Below are 20,250 nucleotides of genomic sequence, written 5' to 3'. Positions count from 1 at the left end.
CCTTGGCAGTAATAACCTTTGGATGGGGCTGTCCTTGAGGCAGCAGGCTGCAGAAGACCTCACCACACTGGGAAGCTGGATGCCTGGCCTGATCATCATATGGTCGCATCTGCTTCCGCGTCAGGTTTGGAGGTGTACTACAAGCCTGGCTGGAGTTGATAGAGCCAGAGGGAAGGTGAATGCGCACCTGGGGAGGGAAGTGTCGGCAGCTGGCGGCCTGGTGCTTTGCCACCCAGATATAGTGAGCTCTCTGCCGCACCTTTACAGGGCAGATGGCGTGCATCTATCAGAGGTTGGGAACCATATCTTTCTGTCAGACTTGCAACGGGTCCTGTAAGGACTCTTAGATGGGGCGGGGGGATGCTAAGCGCGTGTGGCAAAGTAGTGGGGGAATGGGAGGAGAAATAGGGAACAGGTGTCTACCTTCAGGCAAGCAACAGGCCGGGTTAAGGCCAGTGCTGAGCCCCGAGGCTACCCAGATCGGGGGCAGCCTGGCTTGACCCCGGAATGGAATTAGGATGCTCACCTTTGTGGTTCCCTGGCTCAGGGTGGGCAGAACAATTCAGCTGGCTGGACCCCGTTTCCAGGGGTTGTTGATGAAGAACCTGGGGGAGCCTTGGGCGAGCTCAGGTTCTGAGTCAAGGTGGTTCGCCCAAAGGAGGGCTCAGACAGGAACTGTCTCCTCTGATAGGGAGAAATGGTTAAATTATCTTCTCTAGTTTGAGAAAAATAACTGAAATTGGAGCCAAGAGAATGACTGTTGTTCCCCTCAAGAACAGGATAGGAGGGTCATTATGTCAAAGTGACTTAAAGAGATAATGATTGGCAGAACATGTAGATCATAACTTTCCCAAAGGGAAAATTCCAGGATCTTGTATAACTAAAGTTGTGGGCCAGGAATATTTTGGGATGCAGGGCAGTATGACCGCCTAATTAGAGCCAGGACCATGCACCAAACCTGTCATAATAGGCCCAATAAGGAGGTGGAAATGACATACAGTGTCACATGGGTAACTTGTTTATCTCACTTTATTTAATGTGGTTTTCTGGGTGTGGTTCTTTGAGAAACATGATGGGAAACTAGAGTGAACATTTGTATCCAAACCGAATCAATTGGCTTGTGTAATTCACTTATTATTGTAGAAATAAAGCCTCCAAACCCTTTTAAAAAGTCTGTGACTGTTTAGCATCGCGTCAGTGAAAAGAATCTGAAAATCTTTCCAACACCCCCTAGTTAGGTGCCCGCACTAAAGGGGGGTGGAGTATAGTCAGGACCCATTGCATTGCACCAATTGCTGCCCTTGTAATGGAATAAATCATGGACCTGTTTCAACCAAGTCTTTTGTGTCACGCGTGTTTGTGGGGGGATACCTGGGCAAGTGTATGATGCTGCTTCATAGTGCTCAGTGAGGATGCTCTGTAGCCAGGTCCGATTAGCTAGGCAGCAGTATGACATCATATTACTCAGTATGTGATCCCTGACCTTGATGGTGGAGCAGCAGTGAGAACACAGTGGCGAAAAACAACCACAAAAAGCACACGGTTTTTAAAAAGAGAACCGTTTTCACCCACCCAGCCTCCTCAAATGTTCTCAGTGCAGATTTAATAAGCATTTTCACCCTGTAACCACATTTGACCGCCCCCCCCAAAAAAAAATCTGGTTACCCCAAATTAATTCATTTTGCAAAGACTTTTGGTTGATGCACTGATTTGGGATCCGAGTAGCTGAGAACCAATCGCTTGGCTCATTCTCTCAGCCCACAGGTCAGTAATTGTTAAAAGCCAGCCCTTAGTCATACATCACACACCGCAACTGCAAAAGGTTGCTCCTTATGGAGCTCCTCATCCCATTAGTTGCTCATCCCATTAGAGCTCATCCCATGAGCGCTCCTCATCCCATTAGTTGCATGTTGGAGCATTGCCTTTGCCATGGCGTCAACAGGCTCCAGACTTCCATTCTACTGTCCTGACCGATTGTTGAGGTCTGTGGAGACTCACAGGATGATTGGGGACAAGTCATGTAGCAAATACTCGCAAATGTAGTGCCACTCACTGCCCCGGGCTTTCAAGATGGCATCTGTGTGGCAACTCTGAATGTGTAGCTAATCAGTTATTCTTGCTAATCAGTTATTGAAAGCAAAAACAACTATACGTTAAGAACTATGATGGGCCCACTGTCATATTCAGAGCAATAGCCATGAATTTTGTTGGCTGAGAAATGCAGGGGGGGAAAAAGTCAGATGGCAACATAGACACTATCATTACAATCATCCTCTTAATTCTGTCTCGCATTCTGTGGGTCCAGCTATGTTTTCCATAATCCTGAAATCACCTTACGTGGTGGGCTAAGCAAAAAAAGGTTCCTTTCTCTAGTTTCAATCTAGTATAGATATCTCAGAGTTTTGCTCCTTGATTTCATGGCAAAACTCTCTGTGAGATATTTAAGCTCCAAATCTATCCTCTGCCAATGCAATGGATTGTGGCCTTGTATCTACAAATCACCTTAGACTTCTTGTCAGCAGTCTCTATCCGAGGGTTGGTTCACTTCCTGCTTCTTCAACACTGAATCAGGGATTCCATTTTACTCATTCTCCTCCTCCTTTAATTTTTAAAAAATTCCACTGATAAAATTTTGAAGTCACGAGCAACAGCAGATGATTTGTTCCTACAGCTCTTTATTATCCGTCTACTTGCATCTTAATTTTCCCACTCCTAATACTGAAAACTACCCCAGGTTTTCAGCAGATGTTTGATGTGACTGGGTATTTTCCTTCAAACAAAGGCATTCCTGTTACATTTAATTTTTGCCTTTAATAACAGTGGATAAATCAGTGTATAAGCCTTTTGTTCAGGGGTGCCCCATAATCTAGATTTGCTTTAAATTAAACCAGATGGCGGTTGCCTAACTCTTTTATTCTGATGCTTTTGTAGTGCAGAAGGGCTATTAAAGAAAGCTTACTCTGGGGGAATCGAGGCGGATTGTCATTGACATCAGTCAGGGTGATGTTCACTGTTGTGGTCCCCGATAATCCACCCATCTGGCCTCCCATATCTTTTGCTTGGATAACGACTTGGTACTGCTCTCTGTTTTCCCTGTTCATGTTTGGTAGAGCTGTCCTGATGATGCCTTTAACGACAAAAACAAGCATTGGTTGATCCACCGCTACAATACTGGTATTCACATTTTATGACAATGCTCAGCATGGATTTCTTTCACCCCGCCCCCCCATACATACCCACAAAATTTTGAAGAATGTACCAACTGTAAGATTAAAAATATATTTTAAAAGGGGGAGCTGTTTAACAAAAGACTGCCCAGTGCAGCAAGCAGTTACAAGCAAAACTTAGATCCAACATACTTGCTAAGCAGAATTAAGTAGAAACATTCTGAACCACACTACTTCAGAGAGTGGGTGGGTTAGTCATCTCTTTGGGTGCTCTCCTACATAAAAACACTCCCTGAATCTAGTAAACTAGTAAATCAAGGGGCAAAGGGGTAGTAAGGTTCACATTCCTGTGTACTAGTTTAGTATATGAAGATACTTTTTTTTAATATACTGGGAAGGGAGAGAATTAAAAATACAAGTCCCCATCTGCAGTCTGAAGTGGTGTGGTCTAGAAATGTACCATCTCATTTTGCAAGATGTATAGAATGGTTCTTATATTGTGTTTCATTTTCTTTTCATTCATCTTTCCCCTTCCCTCCGTTCCAGGTATAAAAATAACACACCCAAGTTTTCTCCAGGAGGCAGCAATTAGACTGCATTTTCACATTTATCACACATCAAGGTTTTTAAAGTTATCGTCCTATAACATGCTGCCGGGGGATTTTCATGGCTACTTTGCTTGGTTAATCTCCTTATAACAAGACGTTAAGTCCTGCTTGAAATAAAGGAAAACATGAACCACATTCCTGACCTGTTTCTGGCTCCACGGAGAAGTAGGGCTGGCCTTGAAGAATGCTGTAGATTATCCTGGCACTGTTTCCATAAGACGGGTCATCGGCATCTGTGGCGGTGACTTGCACTACTGAAGTACCTACAGTATGCACATGGAACTGAGTTCTGCATGGTGTCAGAAGTCAAACACACCACACATTTCATTCAAAGGACCCCTTCAGTGAGTTCTTTAATATAGTCAGGGAATTAGTGATGCTGCAGTTCTCCATCAAATTCTTCATTAAAAAAAAAAATCCAAAAAGTACATCTCACAAGTCTGTAACAACGTAATTAGTTTCCAAAATGTGGGATCAGTTTGCAGATTTTATTTTAATTTGTTTTTCAGAATTTAGGTCAAAGTGGATGGCAGGAGAAAAGATGGAAAAAAACAGAGTATTGGTAGTACAGTTGAGAATGAATAGAGAGAATGACTGGCATCTGTGAGAGAGGGTGGATAGTCAGCCGTTCCAGGCACAGATGCTCACCCAGACTTTCACAGATATATTTTCTACACATCTAATACTGTGAGGGTTAGATACCTGGAAACGAGCTTCTCGGTACTGCATGTTTTGAATGGGGTCCTGCACAATGAGTGTGTGAATCATCCGAAGAGATGGCCAGAGGAATATATGAATTGCCTTTCAGATTCAGACCAAGCCTACCCTGTCCAGCATTCTGCTTTCAACAATGGCAAGCAGATGCTTCTGGAATGCTCACAAGCAGGACATGAAGGCAGGAGTCTCCCCCTCTTATTTTTACTCAGGAGTGCTCCAAGGAAAATTGCATTCAAACACAGAAGCTCCATTTAGCTACCATGGTTGATAATAGGTCTCTTTCTCTGAAATTTTCTTACCCTTTACAAATGACATGAGCTAGTGGCCATCACCACAAGTTAAGCTAGCCTTGGTCATTTATCATCTGAACAGCAACGCTTGTCCTTGGTGGGACATTGCTATTCCTAAAATTTGCAGTTGGCCTTTTCTGTGAAGAAAGCCTGGTTTCCTGCTGCAGGCACAGCATGGGTACAATTAAATCCATTGCAGACAAAATGAGGGATAATTAAAACAGGAGATGGGATGCAGTCTGTTCGATAACTTCATAATGAATCGTTTGGCCACTTTTAAGGGCATACAGAGTTTTAACCATAGTTTCCTTGCCTTCAGTTTTGCCATGCTGAAATGTATGAGCCTCTAGTCAGCTGGAAGACTAATCCGTTCTGATCAATTTGAATACATTAAAGGCCTTCCCTTCTGTTTCTTCTCTACATTTAGCTGGTTTAGAGATTGCACAGCCTTCAAAGGCTTCTGAGGTAAAATTAAAGTGAGCCCTGTCTCACCCTTACAGCGCTACCCAGCCTGTTACATTTCTGCATATTATACTGTTACCTTTTAAGAAAGTCATTCTATTTCTTGCCTGCCAGCCACGTTTTAATCCCTTTCAGTGGCACACTCATGCACCACACTTTGTAGATCAAATCTTTTGAAGAGAGTTGAATCCTTTTTGCACAGGAGAATATCATAAGCTTTTTGGAAAGCCAAACCAATGGTGTGGCACCGTTTTCATTTCTGTTGGGTTGTTCAGTTTAGTGACCAGCTGAAATATGATTTAGGCTAATCAGGCAGCTATTTTTTTTTTTTTAATATGACTCCTCATATTTGGTAATTGGCAAATTTTATAAAAGTGTACAGGGATGCTGGGTTATTCACAGTTTGGGCATCTGTGGATCTCCAGTATCTGCAGATGCAACCTCCCCCACCTCCAAACCTGACTGAAGCACAACTCTCATCAAGCTCAGAGGCTTTCCAACACCTGCAAAGGCTGTGCACTTTCCTCCGGGGATTGCCTGGACCTCCCAATGCCTTATAAGGCATTAAAACATCACTTCCTGTTTTATCGTAAAACAGGAAGTCTTTTATTTTTCTTTTTGTGTTTTTGGGCATTCTGAATCATGCGCTGCCTCTGCAGACCTCAGAAAGCCTCCAGGCTTAACTGCAGCCCAGCTCTGGTTGGGTTCAGAGGTTGGGGGTGTGTGTGAAAACCACGTTTAAATACCTGTGGCTTTCCATATCCGCGGGGGTTTGGGAATGGAACAGCTACGGATAATGAGGGCACCCATGCCCTGTTTTAAAGTATACAATGGGCAGGAGTTGTTGCTGTGGTAGAGGATGGGAGTAAAAAGATTTCAGGCTTGTGAGATCTACTTTACTCTCAACTAAGTTCCCCACCAAATGAACTGAGGTACAAAAAAGTGTCTGTGTGCAGAGTCAGATGCAAAATGGTGGCTCAGAGAGCGGAGTCCATTTATCCAAGGGCAGTCCAGTCTTAACTTGCACTGGAACAGGTAGGCTGACTGGCCTGCCGGTATTCAGCGCAGGTTAGATGCAGGCTGGAGGTCATCTTGAGGTAAGGGGATATATTTCTACCCCATGTTGAGCCCCAGCCATTCCTATGGGATTTGTGCCAGTGATTTCACTGGTGCAAATCTGAGCAGCCTATGTTATGCTGCCGAGGCCGGGAGTGGGGATTAAAATGTAGTTTGTGCTACTGCAGCCAATCCCACTTGCCTCCTTGGGCCCAATCTGCCTCCTGTTCTACCCTCCCCCTGTCCAAAAACATCCCATCCCCACTTCTGGTCCATCCTCCCGCCACCCTCCCCCACCACCTGCACCACCCAGCTCAAACTTACTATGTCAGGCTGATGCAGGGTCCGGATCTGGCTGAGCCGGCCCAGCCATCTCTGAATCAGCACAAACGTGCTTTATGGCACAACAGAGGGCCTGCGAGAGCTCAACATCACATCTAGATTGTGCCCTAAGCCATACAGAGGAATGTCCTGCATATACAAGTACAAGTTCACATCTGGCTTACAACAGATCAGATATTCCAGCACTAAATATCTTATCTGTTGAAGCTGCACAAAGTAAAAATCAACCAATTAATTGTTTTATAGGTGAGGATGACAGAGCCTGAGAAATGATGGATTAGCATAAGGTCAGTCATAGCAGAGTGTTTGTTTGCGTTGTAATGTTAACCTATTGCGAATCAGGAATCCTTCCTGATCTATTACACGCTACCCAGATATCTACCAGACAGAAGAATAAAACTATTTTCAAACACAGAAGCCCCATTTAGCTATCATGGCTAATTATCAATAGATCTACCCTCTCTGAAATTTTCTTACTCTTTACAAATCATCTGAGCTAGTGGCCATCATTGAAGGTTGGGATAGTCTCCTCATCTATCTTCTGCATTCCTCTGATGAAGAGTATATGAAGTGGCACCTGGTAGAAGGGAAACCTATGTAGCCCCTAGGTCTTTAACTCAGGGTTGATTCAGACATTACTACAATTACATCAGAAGTGCTTCATTGTGGCTTCTCCCACACCTTTTCTAGTAATGTTTGAATTCAGCATCCATGTGGGTGAATCCTTACGTTGTCATTCAGGTGAGAAAGAGGCTGTTTTCAGTGATATCCCTCTGAAAATATATAGTATGTGCTATAGCACACAGGCTCCTACTGAAACAAACTCTGCTAGGAGAAGTGAGGAAAACATTAAATGAAATAAAGCAACCAGGGAACAGAAAAAGAGTTCAGAACAAGGATGTGCCAAAGTCACTGTGCTGAGTCGCAAGACTAGTTGTGAGTCTCCAACCCCCTGACTCAAGTTGTGAGTTGTGACAGGCAACAGTCACGACTCATCCTGAAGAAATGAGTCATGTTGTAAGTCAGGCATGGCACAAATAAAGGTAAGCAAGAACACATACGCAAACAAAATAGAGTTGCTAGCACACACAAAAGCGAGTTGGGACTCCAGACTATTCAAGTCATGACTTTTTCGAGTCACTGGTTCCAAGTTGTGAGTCAGGTCAAAGTCAGTGATTTGAGTTAACAGTGATGTCTGTGATTTGAAAAACACGTTTTTGCGACTCAAGTCAAATCCTTACAAGTCAAGTTCCCATCCCTGGTTCAGAAAAGGTTGACAAAAAAGGTTTAAAATATGTGTTGCAAAAGAACATTAGGTGGGGAGGAGGGAGACCAGGTATAGGACATTCCTGGTTATAGCTGGCAAAGGAGAGCAAGAGGCTGTTAAAAGGTATGGAGAGATATTCTGAATATTTATTTGTAATTGGCCTTGCCATTTTAAATGCTGCCTTTGCAAGTAAAGTCTTATATTAAATGTGGCGGTTCTGGTCCTTATCTCAGGTAGCTTGCTCCAGGCCAGCACTAGATTTGGGGGTTTCCATTAAAGGAGAGCAAATTGTGAATTGTTGAGTTTACTGTGTATATTGTCATGGCAGGGTGCTGCTGTTTAGATTTTTTTGCTGCATGCACCAAAATGTTTTTGTCTCTCAGAAATATGTTTTCCAAGTTGCTGATTTTCCTATCAAGTGGATGGAGAATGGGGAATGGGGGGAGGAGAAAGAACCTGCAGAAATGCTATAATTTTATTCTCGAAGACTTCATATGAGCCATGATGACCTGTATTTCCGAGATTCTGTTCAAGAATGAGTAGAAGTGGGAGGAGGGGTTGGAGGGGTGGGGTGGGGTGGGGTGGAGAAGGATATTGTTCAAAGGCCCACTAGGACAAACAAAGGGAATATGAAGGGTGCCCTATTAAAAGGAATTATTGTGGATCTAGCAGCAGGAAAGGAGGACATATCATACTAATGATTGAGTGAACGAAAAAGCCTAGGGAGCAAAGGAAGCGGTAGCCACTATAAATAGATCCTGTCAGACTTCTGAAGAGAAAGACAAAAGGAACATTGGCTGAAAAAAAAAAAAAAAAAAACTATGGCAGGGTAACTGCTGCAGACCGCCTGTGAACCCAGAGGGAGGTCACACCTGTCTGAAGTTTGCATTGATATTCCTGAGGTAGGAGGGTGGAAAAGATTAGAGGGCTGAAAGACCAACTAGGAAGGATGACAGCAATCAGCAATGCTGAGAAAACCACAGCCTGAGTAATTCATCAGATGAGCTGCTGCTAACACCCTGAAGTTCCAAGGTAGGCAAAAGGTTGGCAAAGAAATTAAAGCCAAGGAATAAGTAGGTTAGAAGCAATGAATGGAAGGGACATTGTGAAAGAACAGCTAAGGATAAAAATAATAAAAAAGGGGTTAAGCGCCATGAAGTCTTTCCTGGCCTCAGCTAGTTTACCAAAAAGGCCAGTGAAAAAAGTTAACTCAACAAGAGCACAGAGAAAGAATCAAGGACTCAAATTGTGATGGAAGAAGAAAAATTAGACACCCCCCCCCCCCAAACTGCACTCTTCTACAAGGTACTGCTCTGTGAGAGACGTATGTCATTGTGGAGGGGGCTTCTCAAACTGGAGCATAGAACAGAGCCTCCAGATCATTTAATCCAGCCCTGAGACTCCCGATAATCACTGATTGTTTCATAGACAGTGTATTAATATTTAGGACATAAGTACTACTTGTTGAGTGCAAAGAGAAAGAGAGAGAGAGAGTTAAACAGCTGGTGCTGCAGGATCTTGTTGATAATACGATTATGATGTAATGGTGTTCCAAAGCAATTCTGTCATATTGGACTCCTTATTTAAAAATGGGCACATCTCATTTTGTTGCTTGAGCCTATCAACATGAGCCTTGTCAACCCGCTTGTTTAGCAGAATTCTCCAACATTCGCAGGCCTTATTTTTACCTCTACGATAACAATGCATTTAAGGCCTGAGTCACACAAATGAACAAGATCATGGCTGTGTGATAGCTACAGGGCAAGTTATTAGTGGGAAACACCTCATCATATCAAGCAGATTCTCTGATTTATTTAGTTACTAGTAAAGACAACTTACACTCTGCACACACACATTCCGCAAACATGCGCGTGCTTGCTTGCATTTGTGCATGCATTTTCCCAGGTGGGATGGAGTGCTGCTTTCTCTTATTGGGTATATTCCATGCCATGGGCTTTGATTATCAGATGTAAAAATGCCCCTATTTTGGACTTTCCTAGCAAACAGGGAGCCTGTGTTTATGAGTGTATCAAATTTCGTCTTTCTAGCCCATGTCGGAGTAGCCTGTTTCTGGGCACATTACCCAAGTGCCAGTTTCTGGCTGGTTTCAATAGAGATGGGGGGGGGGGCATAGGAAAAAGTTGTTTTTGTCGAAAAACCAGAAATTTCTGGTTGTTTTTTTTTTCTTTTTTCCAGTATTATAGAGACTTGGGAAGCCCTGTGGAGGGTTCCCCAGACCTCCCAGGACTACAGTGATGGCTTGAGGTAAGTAAAATAAAACACTCCAGTCCACAGCATCAGCCCGATTCTGGGGATCATGTCGCTGCCTTCCTCTTCGCTGCACTTTAAAGGGGCAGGGATAAGTTCTTCCCTGGCTGGTGAGTCACAACCCACTAATTTGGAAACCACTGCCTAGAACTAAGGCCTATTTATTTCAATAGGAGTTACTTCTGAGTAGACACACAAAAGATTGAACTAAGTTTGAATACAATTAGTAGCCTGATTATACAATCCTATGCATGTCTACTCAGAAGTAAGGCTGAGTTTAATGGAATTTACTGCCAGGTAAATTGCGTAGTACTGCAACTGGGCAGCCCAATCCTGAGATGCTCAGCACCCAGAGGAGCGTGGCACCAAAATGGCAGCTCCTTTGGGGAGGCTTCACAATGGGTTTACTCAACTCTGCGCCAGCTATATAGCTGGTGCAAAATAAAGCTGCCCTCCGGGTTGGAAGGCCCAAAACGGGTCTCTGGATCCATCTCTCTCCGCCGGTTTCACTATCTCCCTCCCGCCCTGCCCCTTGCCCTGCCTTGCCTTCCCCCCACCCCAGAATGCCTACTCTCCACCCCAACTTACCGCTCCACCGGCCGGTGCTTACCCAGAGCTCTGGGAGTCCTGCAACCAACCTCCACCCGGTGGTGTTGGCCTTGCAGTAAGTGCTGCACGAGTGCCCTTATGGCATGTTTGCAACACTCAGCACTGGTACTGGGCCAGTGCGGGTCCGACAGGATCAGGCCCTAAGACACCCAATTGGAATGCAATGTACTGCAAGATGGATAGGAATGTGTATTTTCACGAACACAGTGGAGTGGGAATCTGCCTACAGAAACTTACTTCCAAACACAGACTTTCATTTCGAGATCAGTGTCCATGCATTAAAATTTGGTCCCCTGAGCTTTTCTTTTTTATCTTTTTTTTTTAAGCAGCCAAGATGGCTAAAAACAGCACAGCTTGAATTTTATACTAGACAGCTAATCACATTTTCTGTTCAGGAACTCTCAGTGAACATTTCATGCTTTCATGCTCAGGATACTGTAATTAGTTGTGATGTTTGCTAATGGGGAATAAATATTCCTCTTGTTCAGACAGAAGAAAGGTGGGGGGTTACCTCCTTCTATGGTAGTGTTTCTCAACCATTGGTACAAGTACCACTGGTGGAACTTGAGGTGGTATTGGGTGGTACTCCTTTGACCCCCAAATGCCTTCTACTAGGCAGTAAGACCAGCAATGCAACATGACAAGCAGCAGTAGGAAGCTTGGTTCGGCAGGCAGAGCTCCAGTGTGCACTTTCCACATGCTCAGAAAAGCTCTCCTGTCCATCCTGAACCTCTTACTGGTGTTTGCCATGTTGCATCTGGCCTCCCAATCTGGAATTGACTGGTAATGACATCATTGCTAGTTACTTATGGTGGTACTTCCAATAAGTGGCCCATGCAAAATGATACAGTGGGGGGCAAACGTTGATAAACGCTGTTCTATGTCATATTCTATAGTACAACAATTTGCCAGTTCAGGCATTAATTTATTTATTTTGTTACTTTTTCTGGCTCCTAAGTAATGTGGACAAAACTGAGGTGTCTCTGATCCAGTTAATTGTGTTAGGATGGTGACTGAAGGTTATTATGTGGCTTAACCCACTGAAATTCCTTTTTTGTGCCGGATTTGCATTCAGTTCTGAGTCATTGTTGCTGCTGTTCTAGCTGTGTAGAATTGCCATCTTTCATAAACCCATTTTTTAAAATCGAGAATCTAGTTGCAGCCCACTGCATTTCAGTGTTATCTGCCTGATTTTTTCACACCTCATCAAAGTCTTTTAAAAAAATCAAATTCAAAGCTAGTCTCTCCAGTGTGGAGAAAAACACCACTGAAGATCTTCAGAGCTATTGCAGCTTTAATTAAAAATTTCCTTTTTGAAGTTTTTGCTCCTGTTAGTGCTTCCTATTCAAGTGGGACACAGCGTTATTGAATCCCCCAAAAAATCACCCAGTAATTTTTTAGTTCCTTTTCCCTGTGATGTGTGTGCATGCACTCACACTTTAATTATTGCTTTCCTCTCAACAATTTGCTTCTTTTTTAAAAAATTGAAAAAGCATTATTTTGCAAGTGAAAAAAAACAAAAAAACACAATGACAGGAAACCAGCTATACCCCATCTCAGGGCCCAATCCTATCCAACTTTCCAGCATGAATGCAGCCACAATGCAGCCCCGCAGTAAGGGAACAAATGTTCCCTTACCTAGAGGAGTCCTTTATGACTGCCTCCCCACCACAGGATGCAGCGCATGCCCCAATGGCACGGCTGCACCAGCACTGGAAAATTGGATTGGATTGGGCCTTCATATGGGTAAGAAATTCATTAAAGAGAAATACAGTTTATCAGTATTTCTGCAGCAAAGAAACAAAAAAGCAATTAGAGGTATAAACTGTAAAGAGGCAGCTTCTAACTAATGTTGTAGGGAACATTTACTGAATGGGGCTTACTTCTAGGTAAAGATTATACAAGGATCTTGGCAACATTGGTGGACGTTGTTGAATCACATATTGTTATATGAAGTGTCTTGTTGAATCACTACAATTTCAATTTGTATTTCAATTCTGTATTTCTGCTTTTAGATGGCTGTGGAACAACTATGTCTCTGTACAGTGCTAAAGGGCCCTACTTTGGAAGCAACCTATACCTCAGGGTCATTTTATGCAATCAGGATAATCAAACGGTAAAGGTTTTCCTGGTTTGTACCACTTTAAGCTACAAGAGTTTATTTTTGAATGATACGATGCCAAAATATATCCTTGCAAAGAGAACCCAAAAACATCATGTCAGGGAAGAGGCTAGGCTAGATAACTTTTCTCTTTGATATGCTAGTTTTCTACATGGAGGGAGACTGTCTTGGTGCCCCACCCCTCAGAAAGCCAGCAGTTGAACAAAAGTATAAGTCCAGCAGTTGTGCAATCTTGACTCTCAAACAAGATGATCTCTGGGGTTCCTTTTAGCCCTATAGGCTGATAAAAAAACAGTGCACAGCATCATCCCGCTTCCCTCTATTTGGACACCACTGCGCTCCACTGCCCCAGCTGCTGCCTGAATTTCCAACAGCAGGAGAACTGGAAACTCCCTTGCTTAAAGGCACTTTTTTTTTCAACATTTGAATGTGACACTTACCAACTACTGACATTTCAGGTACACTTGCAGAATACACTTCTTCTGGAAATGTCGGCTCATTGTCATTGATGTCATGGATTTTGATGACAAACTCTGATTCAGGCTCCACTGGCCTTAGTGTTCTTCTGTTAATAGCCTGGGCACGTAGGGTGTAGAAAGCCTTCTCTTCCCTGTCAATTCTCCTCGTGGCATGAATGTCACCTGTTCTCTCATCAATAATAAAAAGAGTGCCGGCCCCATCTCCTGACAGGATGTACTTGAGAGACCCATCTCCTTTGTCCTGGTCAGAGTGAAGCTATGAGAGAAAAGGAGGTATAGGGAGAGGGCAAGAGAAAAAAAAATTTTTTTTTCACTTTAATAAAAGGGAAATCCTCTTGAGATGACAGCAAGTCACAAAGGGTGCTTCAAACAAGACATGCACTGACAAAGCAAAGTCCCTTTCAATTTGCGTCGACTTGATACACAGTACAGGATGTGGGTAGCATTCAGGTTCTCATTCCCCAACACCCTGAATGCATAGAATAATCTTCCAAGCTTGGCTCCCAAGGCAGAATTTCGTTTCTCCTGCAACACCTGTTCTGTGCCATCGAACATTTGTGTCACAAATCTTAAAGAAGAATTTTATGCTAATGCTGACCTTTTCTTTCCTTGAAAAAGAACCCATTAAACATTCACAGCCTGCTGTGTTAGTTGTAAATTCTCTAAACATATAAAGGACGTGGCAGGATACATGATAATTAAGGAAGGCAGCATAACTGGAGCTGGCATTGTAATCTTCTTAAGTTTTACTATTTGTTTCAAAAGATGAATGGGGGGGGGCAAAGAAACAATTGGGAGAACATTGCTGAGTTATCTGTGAGCTCAAGGTTACTACACTTAAAAAAAAATCAGGATAGAGTTGTAATGAAAACTTGTTGAACTGACCATATTTCTTTGAGGGAAGTAGAATTAGAGGTAACCTCACCTATCCATCCACAAAGTACTTCTACCTCCTGAAGAGATAAAGCTAGCTGGTGATTCATAGAGCCCAACAGACTTTGGTGAGGTCCATAGCTCAATGGCTGTGCACACGCTTTGCAGGCAGAATTCACCAGGTTCAGTCTCTGGTGTTCCCATCCACAGAATATAGGTAGAAGGGCTAAGGAAGACCTTTCTCTTGAGACTTTTGACAGAGCTGCCACCCTGTCAATAGATAGTAGCAGGCTCTAGATCAGTGGTTCCCAAACTAGTGGACAGTGACCCACCAGCTAGAGAAGGACATGTCCCTGCCCATTTAAGGGGCGGGGAGGGGGGAAGGCAGCAACACGATCCTCAGGATCATGCTACTGCTGAGGACAGGAGGGTGTCAGGAAGACAAGAGCGTCTTTTTTTAACTTACTGGTAACTAGTGCCAGAGTCCTGGGGATTCTGGGGAGACCTCTGCAGGGCTCCCTGCACTTCAAAATATCTAAAAAATGAAATAAAAGGACACTTCTGGTTTTCATCACGAAAACCTGTTGCCTGGTGCGTTTTTTTTTGTTTTGTTATTTTACATATTTTGAGGCTCCCTAGACCCCCCCCCCCCAGACTCTGGCACTGGCAGCCGGTAAGTTAAAAATAAACCATCTCATCCCCAGCAGCAGCACAATCCTGGGGGTCACGGTACTGCCATACAGCCCAATCCTATGAATGTCTACTCAGAAGAAAGTCCCATTATAGTCAATGGGGCTTACTCCCAGGAAAGTGTGGGTAGGATTGTGGCCACAGCCTCTCCCCCACTTACACTTATGGTCTTACAAACTCCCTTGTAGGAGTTGGGAAGCTATGCTGTAGATTGGTTCTCAAACTGTGGGTCTGGGATCCACCAGTGGGTCATGACCCAATTTTAGATGGTTCGTGAAACTGACTGGGCAGATGAGGCTCTGTGCACCAAGGGTTAAACAAGCTGCTACCCGGGGGGGGGGGGAGCACTGCTGCCTAGTCACCATTATAGTCACAACCCTTGGTATTTATAAATCAGGCAGCAGCCTGTAGAGCCTCTAAAAAGCTTGAGAACTACTGCTCTAGATGGATCTTGATGGACTGACTCATTGTATATTTCTAACCACACAAAAAGCAATTGTCCCTCACTTTGGCGTCATAATAGATAAGGATCTAGACTCAGATCAGCAAATACAGACCTTTTGATTAACTTGTAGTCAGGTTTCATTCCCCAGTTATCCAGTATATTCTTCACAGCGCCGGTACCAGGTTGCTGTGAGCCTAAGGCAAAGTCAGGCCCTGGGCCCACCTTCACTCCCATGGCCACCAATGCCAGTGTGTACTGGGACTTCAGGGGTCAGCCAAGTGGGCCTTCAGGCAGATCTAGGCCACTGACACCACTTCTGAATTTCCATAATTTCTGTATATCCTCCTCTTTACATTACTCCCCATGAGGGTATCTATATGTGTGCACATGTCTGCATGCACACACACAGGTATCACCTTTACGCTCTGTTTCCTACAACTGATGAAGTAGGTTGTTATCTACAAAAATCCTAGTCCGTTAAACAATACAGGGGACCACTGTATCTGTGGATCCCATATCCATAGATTCGCACCTCTGGATTGGGTCCTTGGGGGCCCCCTCACCCTCCTGAGGGGTTCCTTTGGCTTCCTCATGCCTTATAAGGCACTAAAAATGTCACTTCTGGTTTTACAAAAAAAAACAGAAGTGGCTTTTTTTTGTCCATGGCCTTGGCTGGGCTCAGAGGACCCTCTGGAGGTGAGGAAAGCAGAGCTCCCCTTGCCTGGGGGGCAATTGGCAGTATCCGTGGTTTCAGTCAACTGCAGGGGGGTTCCCGAATGGAACCCGAGAAAACCGGGGCACAACTGTACTTGGAACCCCTAAGCATTCTACATTAATATTTAGGCAACATACTTCATAAAGTGATCTCAAGAATACTTCCAACAACCTTTCAATGTAGGCCAACATTATGACTCACAGCTTTTAGATGATGTACTGAGGCTAAGAAAATAGTAGCTTGCTTGACCTTTCCAAGTTAAAAAGGCTGATATGAGATTTGAACAACAACCCAGTTCGATCCACATGGTATGGTGGTGGATCCTGAGGTCTGCCAGCATACCACATGGTCTGCCATAGTGGCATTTGGAAGAATGCATAATGACTGTGGCACTACATAGACCCGCCATTATCATGGTGGCAGTGGGGGCGGACAGGACCAGGCTGGGAGCAGATTGAGGGTGGGACAGAAACAGATCTCGGGAGCACAGAGGGTGCCAATTCCTATACCCCCATCCTGGCCTGGAAACTCTTTGGCCTAACAGAACTATGCCAGCAAAACAGCTGGCATAGTTCTGAGTAGAACAATAGGGACTACAGAGCAGCCAGAGAGGTAAGTAAAATTTTTCTTTACTGACCTCTCTCAGATGGTCTGGTTTCCTGCTGCACCATACAGAGCAGCCTAGGATACAATTGGGTCATTAGGATTGCAATCCTATGCACACTTACCTGGGGAGTAAACCCCATTTACTATAATGGGACTTCTGAGTACACATGCATAAGACTGGGGTCTAGTTGTGTCTTGGCACAGAGCTCATATTCTTAGACTGCAATCCTGAACATACTTACCTGGGAATAAGTCCTACTGAAGTCAGTGGAACTTACTTCTGAGTATACCTACATGGGATTTTGCTGTTGTCCTCTTCAAGGTGCCATAGGGCGCAATCCTAACCCACTTTCCAGCACCAACCCAAGGGCAGTGCAGCTCCGAGGTAAGGGAACAAACATTACTTTGAGGAGACCTCCATGAGTGCCACCCAACTGCAGGATGCAGCACATGCCCCATTGGCACAGCTATGCCAGTGCTGGAAAGCTGGTTAGAATTTAAGCCATAGTAGTATTGTCTTACTGTGCAATTTGGTGCAGACGTACTCACAAGCAATTCCCACTGAGTTAAATTATTTGCTCTCAAGTACATATACAGACTTATTTTTGTTTCCTTCTGCTAAAATGAAGTATATTCCCACACAAATCATTACTAATTTCATTGCCTCCAAACAGTTAAAAGTGACTGACTTAATGACAGAGAAAAAGATTTATTAAATTTATTAAGCAATCAGTCGTCAATTAAATTGTGTTAGTTGGTCACCTCAATGCATCTCTCTCTCTCTCTCTCTCTCTCTCTCTCTCTCTCTCTGGTAATGATCTTTTAATACGAACAACTCCCTGATGCAAAATATTACACTTTGCTATGTCACATTATGAGAGATGACATGCTATAAATACAGTAGATCTTCCCCCACCCTCCTTCACAATGAGGTATAACAAGGTGAATGTGAAAGAACCTAGAACAGCAAGACAAAATGATCTTAATGTGATATCCTAAGAATGAGAAAACCTTAATTTCTGCAATAGGCATTGAGCAACCCCTTGAAAACAAAACTGAACTCATGGTGACACTGATTTAATATCAAGTAAAACAATCTTATGTTATTCATTCAGGTAGAAATACAACCTGGCAAAGAATGCAGCATCTGTAATTTTATGCGCATCGCACAAGTTAGTGCAAACAATCTGGGGCTTTATTCATTTTTCTTTGCTGGTGCAAACATGCAGCCATACGGTTATGTTCCTAATGACCACATTTGCATATTTATTTCATTATATTTAAATGTTAACAGCAGCAACAACTTTTTGTGTATGTAAGCAATCTGCGAGACATTTGCATACTATAAAATGCATCCTGGAGAATGCTGTCAAGGAAATGCACATCAGCTTTACAGGTAGGCTATATTGGAGGCCCCTGTAATCATGTTTTAGAAATGAACAAAGAAAGCCTGGCAGAATAAAATAAATAAATGCTTTAAGTTGCTCAAAGGTTATTTTTTGCTCCCCCCTCAACCTCAGCTAAGAACACAGAAGCAATTGTGAAAGCTACATCAGACACTTGCATGAATTATGATACTGTGTGACACCTACTATCATCAGTCATAGTCGCCAGCATAGAAATCAATCACCATCAAGTCTCTTTTAAGGTTTTTAAAGAAGAAAGGTGGAATGTAAGTATAAAGAACAAAGAAATAGCATAAATGTTTGAAAGCACAGAGAGATCTCAGTCTTTGTATTAATATTTACATCCCTGGCAGTTCTGTTCAGCAACTGTTTTTTAAATTGGCATTACTTTGAATCAATCAAGAAACTTAAGGGCCAGCAACATCAGCCTTGTCCACTGACTCACTTTCTAGTTAACTAAGAAGCTGGCAAATAATTTGATATCCACACCTCCTCACCAGCATGAAATCATCACAGAGGCTTTGGCAGAACCCTCTCTCTCTTTCTACACTTCCAGGCCAAATTGGCCAGTGGAAGCTTCCCCCTCCCATAAAAATAGCAGGAGTCTCTTCGATGCTCCCTCCTATCCCTGCTGTAGTTTTGCCCTATGTTGAGGCCTCACAATGAAGTGCAGAGAGAGAGAGAAGGGCAGTACTAATTTTGTACAAAAAGGAAATGCTTGCAAAATACACTCTCAATTTCAGCTCATCACTACTTTTTAGAGTTTAATTGCTGTGTGTGTGAGCTTGGAAGTCCTCGGTTCAAAGCTCATGCCAGCCACACTCTTTCTAGTTGACCTATGCCAAAAGCACCATTTTTAACCTCAACCCCGTCTGGAAGATATACAGTATGGACTGCCTTACAGTGCTGTTACGATTGTTGATGTGGTGCAACAGTTCAAAAGTAATTGGATACCATAGCCTTCCCCAATGTCTATAACTACCAGCTATAGGCTTGAAGGCTCCCCCTCACTACTTCTCCTAATTGCATTCAAGAGGGAAATCTTTTATTCTCATTTTTAACTAAATCACAGTTCTGTGTTACATATGAACCTTAGGAACTGGGGTTCACTTCGACCCACAGTCAGGTTTGATTTCAAATCAGGATCCAAAACCAGAGTTTCATCCTGACCGATCTTCCCTAACTGTTGCTTGAACCGAAATCAGATTTCCTTAGGTTCATATATAATAAGGAATTTTTTTAAAATTCAGCCAAAAGAAAAGTCAGTAATCTGTGTTTTAAGTAATCCCTGCAAACCAGGATGTCAAACTGTTGCTTAAACCTCTGTTAAGGGAGGGCAGGAGGTCTGGTCTAGAGGGTAGAGCCTCCATCTGCCTGAAGATAACATCCACAAGGTCGCCAGTTCGAGGCCACCGGCACCGTGCGACCTTGAAGCAGCTGACAAGCTGAAGCCGAGCTATTCCATCTGCTCTGAGCGTGGGAGGATGGAGGCCAGAATGTGAAGCCAGATCGGAATGAAACACCTTGAATGTAGTGGTTCTTGAAAGAAAGAACCTTCTTTCAAATTGTAAAAATCCCTATTTAATAAGGGATTTAATAAAGCCTGCCTATGTAAACCGCCTTGAATAAAGTCTTGAATAAATACCAAGAAAGGCGGTATATAAATACCTGTTGTTGTTGTTGTTGTTGTTAGGCATAATGGGAAATGGTGGTTTAACAAAACAGGAAGCTTCCTGGAGAGGAAAGGAAAAGGGGAGACGGAGTCTGTGGCTCATCTAGCTCATAACACGGGCAATTGCTTTCTAGGCAAGAATGAAAGTACTTAGGAATCATTGCTGTTTATGGCTAAGACAGATGCAAAATAAAAAGAGAGCTTAGAGGCAGTTCACAGAGCACCGGGCTTGCCTCAAACCTGAATTGCAGTGATTCAAAAGCTGGATGAAACCTTGTTCCTCCTGACGGATTTGATTTCTTGCTATTGTTGGGTCTTCTCCTTTTTTTCTTTTCTTTTGGTCTTCCAACGTGTTCAGATACTTCCTTAGTTTAGTGTCGATAGGGGGGAGGGAGCTATCCCAGCACAGCAACTTGTGCCAGGATGCTATTCCCTTCACAGCGTCCCAACACACGT

At 43.5% G+C, this 20,250-nt stretch overlaps 1 protein-coding gene across 1 annotated transcript in view; it reads right to left on the bottom strand.

Moving 5' to 3' along the window:
* Positions 1-20,250, bottom strand: part of LOC136649229 (cadherin-10) — a 78,913-nt gene that overhangs the window by 28,877 nt on the left and 29,786 nt on the right. The window contains exons 2-4 of the mRNA XM_066625692.1: positions 13,349-13,643; positions 3,919-4,038; positions 2,960-3,127 (exon numbers count right to left, since the gene is read on the bottom strand). Of these exons, the coding sequence (XP_066481789.1) occupies positions 2,960-3,127; positions 3,919-4,038; positions 13,349-13,643 (583 nt within the window). The remainder of the gene's footprint in view (positions 1-2,959; positions 3,128-3,918; positions 4,039-13,348; positions 13,644-20,250) is intronic.

This window comes from Tiliqua scincoides, chromosome 4 (genome assembly GCF_035046505.1).
Source record: "Tiliqua scincoides isolate rTilSci1 chromosome 4, rTilSci1.hap2, whole genome shotgun sequence".
NCBI classification, from domain to species: domain Eukaryota; kingdom Metazoa; phylum Chordata; class Lepidosauria; order Squamata; family Scincidae; genus Tiliqua; species Tiliqua scincoides.
This window is presented reverse-complemented; position numbering and strand designations above follow the sequence as displayed.